This window comes from Sitophilus oryzae, unplaced genomic scaffold (genome assembly GCF_002938485.1).
Source record: "Sitophilus oryzae breed Bouriz unplaced genomic scaffold, Soryzae_2.0 scaffold_1218_pilon_pilon, whole genome shotgun sequence".
Lineage (NCBI taxonomy): Eukaryota > Metazoa > Arthropoda > Insecta > Coleoptera > Curculionidae > Sitophilus > Sitophilus oryzae.
Window position 1 is genome coordinate 774,753 of NW_022145858.1, and position 11,747 is coordinate 786,499.

General features: G+C 33.0%; 2 protein-coding genes across 2 annotated transcripts; one reads left to right on the forward strand and one right to left on the reverse strand.

Moving 5' to 3' along the window:
* Positions 1–1,653: 1,653 nt before the first annotated feature.
* Positions 1,654–2,166, forward strand: LOC115874087 (KRAB-A domain-containing protein 2-like). The gene has a single exon (XM_030889151.1). It carries the CDS (start codon positions 1,654–1,656, stop codon positions 2,164–2,166), a length of 513 nt encoding a protein of 170 aa, XP_030745011.1.
* A 4,287-nt stretch (positions 2,167–6,453) lies between these two features.
* Positions 6,454–8,823, reverse strand: LOC115891960 (protein ALP1-like). Its single transcript, XM_030912572.1, has 2 exons — positions 8,422–8,823; positions 6,454–8,180 (listed from the first exon to the last, which is right to left on the reverse strand). Exons 1-2 carry the CDS (start codon positions 8,472–8,474, stop codon positions 7,646–7,648), a joined length of 588 nt encoding a protein of 195 aa, XP_030768432.1. The 5' UTR covers positions 8,475–8,823; the 3' UTR covers positions 6,454–7,645.
* Between the last annotated feature and the right edge of the window lie 2,924 nt (positions 8,824–11,747).

The window sequence follows — 11,747 nt, forward strand, 5'->3', positions numbered from 1 at the left end:
GCAAACACCGATTTCGGGCCAATAGACGGAAAATATGGCCAAAACGCGTTCTGGCTGTTACCATTTTGCCAATATCCGAATTATCGTTTCCGGCTATTTAATGAAGCCCAGAACGCGTTTTGGGCCACCTGCAATTGCCAGAACGCGTTCTGAGCCCGAATTTTGTAACTTTGAAAACGCTCAGCGCTTTTAGACGCTCATCGTATATGACGTTAATTTTGGCTGATCGCGCACATAATTAACGATTTCGGTATTCTCGTCTGACGCGCTTAACGGCTTTACTGATTGCGCTGAGCGCTTTGAAAACGGTTGCCTTAAAGTGCCTTAAAGGATCGTTTTGCTTGTCGAACTGTCAGTGAAAATCGAAAAAATTGTGATTTTGTGCGTTATCTTGCTCTTTAGTGAAAATTACTACTTCTTCTATAAATTCCTCAATAAGTAATTGATAATTTACGACTTGGCAGCTATAAATATTCTTCAAAACATCGAAAATGCTGAGAAGAGACTTCAACACTTCCCTCGTATAACAAGAATAATGACATATCCATAGAAAAATAGCTTGACATAACTCAACATTGGTTTTGAAATTCACGTAACAATGACATTTTTCATTGTTACATCCGTCAGTTATTAACTTTTGACTATTAGCTAACTTAGAAATTGTGATGTTGCCAATATGTGCTCAACGCGTATCCAGAACACGATTTGCATGGCAACGAGAATACCAAAATCGACTGCCTTGCGTTTCGCTGATCGAATACTTGCGCTCACCGCTTTGAAAGCGTAACGTTTTTAAGTCAAAGTTACAGAATACGGGCCCTGTTCTAATGCGATTACCATAATGCGTCGCCGATTTTATGCGAGTCTCAGCTTGTAAACGATACCACAGGAGCTAGAGCCTAGAGCATTCATTTAGTATTTGATCTTTGTGCGGGTTAGAAAGTCGCTAGAAAATATCATGGAGGACCTCAAGTTACGTTTTAATGATGAACTGCAAAAAGTCACAAGTGATAGCAATGATCGTAGCAATATTTTTACAAGAGAAAGATACGACCAAATACTTAGAGAGGTGAAGGCGGCAAAAGCTTGTAAAAGCAACGGTGATACAATATCTTCGAAACAAAGACGACGATTAAAAAGGTATGATATTTTAAAAATTGGCGAAACCGAAAAACTAATTGAAAGGAGGACAAACGAAACTGCCGAACTGCGTTATTTTTGCATGACCCACGAATTATTTGACATTATTCATTCCGCTCATGTGGCGGCAGGACATAAGAGACTACGAGGTTTTTTTTCAGTTTTTTTAATGGACTCAAGATCTACAAGTGTTTTTATTTATTTTAGTTATGGATTTTGAACTCAAGAGAAAATATTGTATTATAACACGGCAAATAATTGAAATTTATTTATTACTTTGTAAGCAATGCCAATTAAAAAAGAAAGTTCTAAGAAAAGGTCTAGTGGTGAAGTCAATTTTGACAAATGAAAATGAATTCTCGCTGTCAAAGTGAAGCAAACCAAGAATTTCGTTTCATCCTAAACTATCAGGATCATTTAACAAAATTCCCCGTACTACGAGCATTGAAAACAAAGACAGCTGAAGAAGTTGCCTATCATTTATTACATATTTTCTGTTTATTGGGCGCACCTATGATTCTACAAAGCGACAATGGTAGGGAATGTGCAAACCGTATAATCAAAAATCTTGCTGAAATGTGGCCCGGATTAAAGCTGGTCCATGGAAAACTTTGCCACTCGCAGAGTCAAGGGTCCGTAGAGAGATCATATCAAGATGTAAGGGACATGCTGGTTACATGGATGGCCAATCAACACACAACAAAATGGTCTGAGGGGCTGCGATTTGTGCAAAGCAATAAAAATCGGTCTCTGCATACAGGAATAACGAAAAGTCCTTATGAAGCTATGTTCGGCGTGCCTCAGAAAATCGGTCTCAAGGATTCGTCACTTCCTGAAGAACTTTTGTCTAAAATCGAAACACAAAAAGAGCTGCAAAAGTTGTGCGATCAGAAGAATTCAGACGAAAGTGAACATGATGAAGATCAACGAGAGAAAATTTTGTACAATATGCGAAAAAGAAATTTCAGATACTTATCAATGTTCAGTTTGTTACCTACCTATTCATATCATTTGCGGAAAAACTAACGAAGCAAATGGAGAGGGTGAGCAGAAAATTACATGTGACCGATGTCTACGAACTGAAAAAATAACTATTGTAAAGGACGAGGCTAAAGAAGGGCTGGAGAAACAAGCCGAGAAAATGATTGCCCTTTCGAATTCAAAGTTACCACCTTGTTAACCGCAAATTTTTCTACGGTATAGTTTCTTAATCTCTGATATTACGGAAAAATTAATGTGGCTCAATTTTTTTTTAAATAAATCCATTTTTTTTAAATTTCCAAACTTTAATAACTCGATTGAACTTATTTGAAACTTGATAAAGAGAATATACTATGTTTATTTTATTAAGATCTACCAACCATGAAAATATTTACACTTATAGACTCAGCTTGTATAATAAAAAAAATTCAAACTGAACAAACAGATGATTATTAAAATTATAAGTGTCCCAGAGAAAGAGAAAGACATTTTACAATAGTTATTTTACAAATTGGTGTTTATCTTTAAAAGCTACTGACGATTATACGGATGCAAATTGATTATGATTGATAATCCTTAGTTATGGATCACTAAGGAACTTACGTCACTTTAGTTAGAAGATTAACGATTTAATTTTTGCTAATCCAATCTTTTTTGAACTCTGATCGGGACCGGCCCACCGGGAATTTTCCCGTTTTCCCATATGGCCCATCCACATCTGGAGAACATAGATGGCAGATTAAATTTACAATAAAGAAAACCCAAAAAAGATTCAGCGGTTCTGAAAATGTAATTTTTTGCATTTTTTTTTTAATTTTCAAAGAATCTCGGTTATTCTGGACTTTTTTGAAAAACGGTAAAGAGAAAATATGCTTCATTTATCGAGATCTACCAGCCCTGAAAATATTTACACTTATTTAAGACTCACCCTGTATATTAAAAAAATCATATTTTACATAAAAAACTCAAATTAGCGTCGCTAATATATTATATATGCGATTAAATATGTCATTTTCTAATAGTTTTAATTTTCTAATTATTTTTTTATTAAACGCTAACAAACCTGCATATTTAATTTTATAATATTTAGTTCTAGAAGTTAGTTTTTTCTTTAAGTACTATTATAAGATAAGGATAAAATATAGAAAAATTAATTCAAAAAGATTAATTATGTACACCTGAGTCAATAGATAAGACACGAGCCAACTTAACAGAGGAATATATTAAAATCCTAGTTCAGAGAGCTTGAGGCATTTTTAGAGAGTATAGACGCTATCGATATTCTAAAATGCCCAACAAGGATGTTCAACGCCGCCGAGAGTGGTTTTAGCATGTGCCCCAAATCAGGAAATATATGTCCTAGAGGATACAAGAATTTGTCAAAGTAAAACCTACGAAGGTGGGTAAGGGGACAAATAAATCACAATCTTTAAGATGTTTATTTAAATTTAAATGCTTAAAAAAAGCAGGGGGCGACATGTTTCGGGACTTAACAATTCCCATCTTCAGGCCCAGAAAGACAAGTTTATCACAGAAACATTCTTATACGACGAACGACTATACTCGTCAAAAAAGAAAATATAAAATTGAAATAAGATTGTCTGAGAATTATAGTATAGGCCTTTATTTAGAATTACAACGAAAGGTTTCCCTTTTGAAAAGTTATACATTTTGCAATTACAATGAGAGAGATTGTTAGGTGAATGTTAACAACTCTCACTATTTTAATACTTCCGAGTGGTGTTACTTCGTAGGTTGACGTTTGTCTTTCTGGGCCTGAAGATGGGAATTGTTAAGTCCCGAAACATGTCGTCCCCTGCTTTTTTTGAAGCATTTAAATTTAAATAAACATCTTAAAGACTGTGAGTTATTTGTCCCCTTATACCCGCCTTCAGAGGTTTTAGTTTGATAATATGTACTCACACTGGGTTAGAGAACGTTTAGTTTTACAAGAATTAGTTTGAAGTTAAGAAAGGGGCCGAAAGAGACAACATTAGTGTTCTGGTAACGTTTTCGGCGGATGGAAAACTGTACCCTCCTTGTGTACCCTCCTACCTGTACCCTCCTACCCATACATAAAGAGGTCGCTGATAGTATGCACCCAGATTAGATTTTACGGAAATCAGACAGCGGATGGATGAAATCCGACATCTTCTATGAATATGTTGCGAACCGTCTTAATAAATGGATCTTGAGTCACAATATCGAAAAACCTGTATTATTTTTTGTCGATGGACATCGCTCGCACATATCCATTGAACTAAGCCAATTTTGCAATGATAATGGTATAATCTTGTACGCGTTACCGCTTAACGCAACATACCTTATGCAGCCTGCTGATGTGGCTGTTTTCAAGCCCTTGAAAGTATATTGACAACAGGCAGTAAGAAACTGGCAGCATGAAAATCTGGAGAAAACCTTGTCAAAGGCAGACTTTGCCCCAGTTTTTAAAGGGGCTGTTAAGACCTCATTGTTAAAATTATAAAAAAATGGCAACACTGTCTAGAACGTCATCCCTGTCACTCTCTTCAACCAAAATGGCGAGCTAGACTAGATGTGATTCGCGTCGATCTGTCCAAAAGTAAAAATAAGAGGTGTTTACAGTCCACTTTGGGTTTTATTACCCCATACAAAACATTTACTTAGTTTACACGATACGAATTAAAACGTTTTTATCCGAATCATTTTGGCAAAAACGCATGTGTATACGCTGATAAACCGTTTGGTAAGCCTGAAACGATTTGGTATTAAAGCGTTTTAAAAATGTGGATTAACTAAAATAAAACCGGTTTTTCCCTCGTGAAAACGCCTAGAGCGTTTTAGCGACTAGTGCTGCCAACATGGAATAATTTACGTTCTATTTTGTTTTTTTAACCTAAAATAATATTGATATTGCTACTACTTACTATCAGTTTTTCTGAGGCGTTAAATAAGTATTAAAAATGTCTTCCCAAAGAGTAACCTGGACGAATTTAGAAATACATTTTATGTTATCGATTATGAAAGAAAAACAAATTTTAAAAATATTGGATGCAAAGAGATACAGAAATACCAATATTTTCCAAATTGTAGAAGAGGAATTGAAAAGAGGGTTTTCTTAAAACTCCTGTACCACTTAAAACTGAACTATTTCAAGGCAAAAAGAAGTAACGGTATTAGTGGATGTGAGAGATCAGAGAGCGAGTTCTGGGAGGAGCTCGAAGAACTCCTGGGTCACAGACCGGCAGTAAAAATTGATGGCGGAATGGACACCTCAGAACTTTCAGATTTTTCCGAACAAGGTAGGTAAAAATACTTAAAAGTGAATTATGTAAAAGTGAATATGTACTTTAGACATTTAAAACACAAGCTTCCTTACTATATCTCAAAGTATACATTTTCTTAAACCTCTCGTCCAGTATTATATTAAACTAATTTTATTATTTTTTTTAGAACCAGATGAGACTATAGTAAGCATAAATGATGAGCCTTCTGAGAATGTGGACCAAAGTTCAACTGTATTATCTGGAACCAATAATGCATCTGACAACCAAATAAATCAAGTAGCAGGACCAAGTGGAATTCAGAAGATGTCTCAAAAGGGTAAGCTAATATGCATCTACGTATAATAATGAATAGTCCTTTATGTATTTTATTTGGTTATAGGAAAGAAAAATACTTTTAAAGAAGCTTTAACTAACTTCACAAAAGATTGGAAAGCTGCTATTGAAGGTGAAACAAATAGAATGTTAGAAAAACAAGCGGAAATGCTAAAAACAGAATTTGAAGAACAAAAGGAGTGGGAAAAGCAATTACTAGAGGAAGAATGAAAAGCCACAGAAGTTATGATAAACAATGTCTTACAAGAATTTTTTAACAATATGCGAACTGGTATGCTACCAATGCCATATTCTTTTTCAAATTCTCTTTTCAATACTTCAAGATTAAGCTGTCCACAGCAACCAAAAAAATCTGATATTCCAAATAATAAAGAATAAGGAAAGAATCTAACATGTTGACAAAATGTTTTATTTTTGATTCAAAAAGTTATAGAGTATTTTAGGTAATGAGAAATGTTATTTTAGTTATGTTATTTGCAATAAAAGACCTTATTTTTAGAGAACATATTTTATTTAAATATTCTTTTTTGTTTGATATAAAAATAATATATATATACATATCTACAAAAAAAAATCTATGGTTTAATGATAACAAATAGTAGCTTCTATTATATCGTATACATTTTTACAGTTTCTTTGAAAATAGTTAGTCAGTCAGTTTGGTTACTCACAGTGTCACGATAGTGTGACTTAAGTGAAGGAGATCATTATTTTTAATGTACTCATTAAATGTTTTAATGTAATTCATCATATTGTGGCCCACTTACAGCCTTTATTTTTCAGGATAAAAAAAAATTTAAATGCAAAAGTTGAAAAGTTTGAATGTTTTTCAAACCGCCAATTTGTCATAACATAAAACAAATAAGCATTGCAAAGGTGTCAAAAAATACCAACTTGTTTGCTTTAACCTGGAACACTCAGATACAATGAAAGACGTTTTCTTCTTGATTTTAAAAGTATATAATACGTCTACATTTACTTTAAACGTTTTTGAAATATTTGATAACTTCCTTAATTAATTGTCCATATTTATTTTGTATTTTTATCTCGTTTTTCATTAAACACGCAAGTATGTATGAAATGTTTATTATCAAATATTTCAAAAACGGTTAAAGCAAAGATAGATAGGTAGAAAATGTAGACATATTATATATTTTTGAAATCATGTACAGGGTATTCTATTTAAAAACACACAAGCTCGTATTTTTTGACTGTTTTACTATGCTTATTTGTTTTATCTCATGATGGATTCTGGTGGTTTAGGGAAAACCCTATAAGTTTTGTATTTAAAGTTTTTTTTTATCCCCAAAAATAAAGGTACATAGGTGGGTATCAAAATATAAGAAACAACCCTATGTACATGGTATTGCATGTGTTGCATCGGCAGACTGGCCACAGCAAATCCCATGTAAATTTTAGAACCCCCTGGTCATTTTAAAGTAAAATTGTTTTAAGACTCGCATGTAAAATTTGAATAAGTTTCATTTGTCCAATTAAGAGATATTTCGTAAAAGTTTTCTAAAATTTGTAAAAATTCTACTTGAGACGTTTCTTAACTATAACATCAGCAACTGTCAAATCATTTAAATAAGTTTTGTCAAAACGATGTGAAATTTGACAAAACTATTTAAAAAATATCTCTTGATACCCAAATTCATATTTTGCATGCGAATCCATCATACAAGGATCTTTAAAAAATCCTGATACAATTTTGCTCTAAATTGAATAGGGGAGATAATATTAGGTGGTACCAAAATGTACATGGGCTTTCCTATAGCCGGTCGACCGGCAACACAAGGTATGGCATATAACTAAAAAAAAACTAAAAACAAGTTAAGGTAATAATAATCACTACATCATAATTTAAAAAAAAACTTCTTCATTTGAATATTAAATGGATTCTACTGTCTAAAAGCAGATTTTCGCTATGGAAAATTTTTAGCCATATATTGCTTTAAATGATCCCGAATAGATTTTGCATCACTACATGATTCCTTGTTAACATATGAAGTAGGTTGTGGTATAACAATATTTGCCTCTACCACAGCTTTCAGCCATTGTTCCAGAAACTTCTCTTTATTGGTTTCAACAATATTGTGAAGCACACAGCACGCTGAGACCACTTTTGGCACGAACGAATATTGTATATCTACCCGTTTAAGTAAACACCTCCACCTTGCTTTAAGTCTGCCAAAAGCATTTTCCACAATTATTCTGGCAGAACTCAAATAACAATTAAATGATTCTTCCTGGGGATCTATGACACCAATGTAGGGTTTTTGTAACCAATTTAAAAGAGGGTAAGCAGGATCTCCAAGAAGGAAAAATGGTACGTCTTTTCCATCTATATGAGATGTGCCTTTAGGAATTAGGTCGTGTGCTCTTTTAAACAAATTTGAATTTTTAAAAACCACAGCGTCATGACATGAACCTGGAAAGTTGATGCTGATGTCCCAAAATCTAAAAATAAAATAAAATGTTAAAAAAAATGCATAGCCATAATTTTAAAGATGCTAATGTTTGGTTTGGTTTTTTTTACATAAAAATATTAGGTGGTGTTTATAGTAAATTAGATATTAGGCTCTAAATATACAAGATGTTTTCTAAATATGCCCAGAAATAATTTTTAGGTCTGAAATTAATTAATATTTATTCTCAGAGATATCAATCAATTAATGAAATATTAATAGCATCAACTTACCTATATAAGTGGTCAACAACCCCCTGAAGAACAAGTGAATTTTCGGTTAACATAATCCCTATAACCTTCCTTGGGTGGCAATATAGGAATGTGTGTTCCTTTAAAATAAAATTCAGGTCTTGTCTTATACAGGGTGTTTCTTAAATATTGGTGAAAAATTCATGGAGTGATTCCTGAGTTATTTTTTTAAACGTAAACTTTTTTTCATACTCCACAAATTTTTTTCCCAAGGTTTAAGAAACACCCTGTGCATAAACCATTCTTCTCTTTTTAGCTAGGTGAAATTGTTTTTTGTTAGGGAGATGTCAATTTTATCTTTTGATCTTTATAGAGAAACCTACCAAACCTAAATACTATTGGAAATGTAAAGAAATTAAATTAATTTGTCTTACCATCAATGGGCTTGTTCCACAATTTTTTTTTATTTTACCAATCGGAAGTACAACTAAAAAATAACAGATCTACCAAAAATTAGAATTTTATTCGTACGTTTAGTACCTCAAAAACACGTACAAACATCAATTGCGCGAAAAAGGGGCGTGGCCAGCCGCTACGTCATAGCACCACAGGTCGGCTGGCGACCGCGCTCGATACAATGCACAGTGTGGGACCTGTGCCACACTGTTCTTTGCCCGATTACAGAAAGTGTGTTTTAAATTTATAGTATAACGTAGTGTAGTACTAAAGTCTTTCTTTTATTCAATATTAGTGTAAAAAAGACAAGGAAACGTTGTGTAGTGCCAGAATGCACAAATACGAATAAAAATTCCCCAGAAAAACTATTTATTTCTTTACCGTCCGACATAAAGTTAAGACGAGCAAGACATGATTTTGTCCCTGACAGAGGCACCAGATTTTGTTGTGAAGATCACTTTAATGTAAGTTAATACTTACAAGTAGTGTTTCCTATTTTTTTTAATATAGGTTGAATAAGACAAAAAATTACATATATGTACTTAAAAACTATGAAATCGGGAAGAATAAAATTAAAATCAGGTGTTATTCCTTACATTTTTGAGTGCCAAAAAAACGATCTTCTGCTTCAAATACTGTAAAGCCTCGAGGATTGGCGAAAAAAGAGAACAAGCAGCCATTATTAAGGAAATATTAAAAGACGCGAGGCAGGAGGTAAATGAAAACTTTCATTTCGGGGTCAATACAGTAGACAAGGATCTTAAAATGCATGATCAAGAGCAATCAAGAGGAGCGCATTTTAAACCATCAAATTTATGCAGCCACATAAGAAATGCTACTGCGTGTTTGCACGTTCGGATGCGGCACAGTCATTACACTTTGCTTCTATTACACTTTTTTCACTAGTATTGAAAATAATGCTTTAATTGTTTCTTACTTCTTAAACCTTTAGATAATATCCATATATTTTTTTTACTTTTTCTTGGGTAAAAAAACACAGTCATCACATTAATTTATACAGACTGGTGCTAGCAAGGCGACTTCAAGAATTAAGTGCCTGATAAAGCCCACTATGTTGGAGCGAAACGTCGCATAAAAAAATCTTTCAATTTATTAAAAAAACCTCATACCCCAGAAAAAGTAAAAAAAAATATATGGATATAATAATGCATTGTACATTATAATTTTTTGCATTAATTTTGTGCTCCGGTGTAATTTTTGCCACTACTTGTCATAGTGATTGCTGTTGCTTTAACTGCACATATTATCCAATGGCATTATTACCATAATTTTGTCTGCCGGATCTGTAAGAAAAAAGTACATAGCTTACGTATCAGTTTTTACCTTAAAGTAGAAATATTTTTCTATATATTTATTGTATTACGTCTTTTCGCGGACCAACCTCGAACTAGTCCTAGTCAATCACATATCTTAAAATCAATTCAGTATTTGTCAGCTGTATATGAAACCACTGATTTTTTCTGCTTCGTGAATTTTTCGCGAGAATATTTATTAATAATTGATCAAAATTAATTTATTTTTGTTTTTTTTTAAATTAAAATTTAAAAAATTTCAAAAATAATTAAAAATAGTTTTCTACAAGCGTGTTAAAATGTTTTTCGCCACACTCCGATATATAATAATATTACTTTAAGGTACTAGCGCTTTAAAATTTACTTTAGTCATTAAAGGAAACAAAAAAATATATATTTGAGGAAAGTCTCTTATTTACTTGTACAATTATTATGTATTAATTCAATATTAATTATATTCATATTCTAACTTAATTATATTATTAATATAAACAATAAACAATTGTTAATTCAATAAATAGCCGAAAAGCCTCAAAATGCTAATTAATTGTATTAATGTTACAAATAGAAGAAGATTGCATAGGTTAGTTAAGAAAATGCATAGGTTGCCTTCTTTCATATAGTGTAAATAACCCTTTGTTTTTTATACCCTAGCGAGCCGCCACTGCTTTCCGATACAGATATAGGTATTTAAGCAATAGAGAATATCTTAGAAGGAAAATATAATAGAAATTAAAAGGTTTACTTAGGTACCTTTGTAACTTTATTTCCTTCATTTCTGAACTAATAAACTCCTTATTTTTATTAAAATAATCCATTATCATAAAAATGTCCACTTCTGGGAGATTGCCCGAATTAGCTTTATTGAACCCTTCTCCTACCGAATGCATCTTGTGAAAATAAACCAACGAAATAGTCTAAATAACGATAAAATGACAAATCACATTAATTCAAATGAGTGTTTCCGTTACGAACTGATTGACGGCCGAAGTCGGGTGTAGTGGAACTACGTCACGAGGGGCGTGGCCTCGTCTAGCCGTTACAAACTTTAAGCTCTCATATCTCGAAAACGGCAAAAGATTTCGTTTTTGAAATTTGAATGGTGCACTTATTATAATAAGTAGTATCCAAAAACGTTTAAAAAACATACAAATAGGATATGATGGAACAAGCCTATTGCACCTATTACTTGTGGAAATCTCGTTTTTCTGAGGATGGATTCTGAAATTTCCTGGGCTTCAAACTGATTGGGCATACTGATATACTTTGGCAATAAAATTTTATTTATGGTTTTGACAACATCATACACACACTTATGTACTGTGGACTTGTGAATGCCAAAAACATTACCTACCACTCTATATTCACAGCAACTTGCCAATTTATAAACCGTTACTGCAATTTTTTTTCTACAGACACTGGCTCCCGACATATAACGTTAGAGTGCGGTTTTAGCTCATTATGCAATTCTCTGCAAAGCATTTCAAAAGTTGTTCTTGTCATTCGGAACATTTCAAGAAAGTCCCCGTCATCAAGTGTGGGCAGTATTTTCTCCCATATGCCGCTCCTAGGTTTCATCCATATTCTCTTATACCTAGG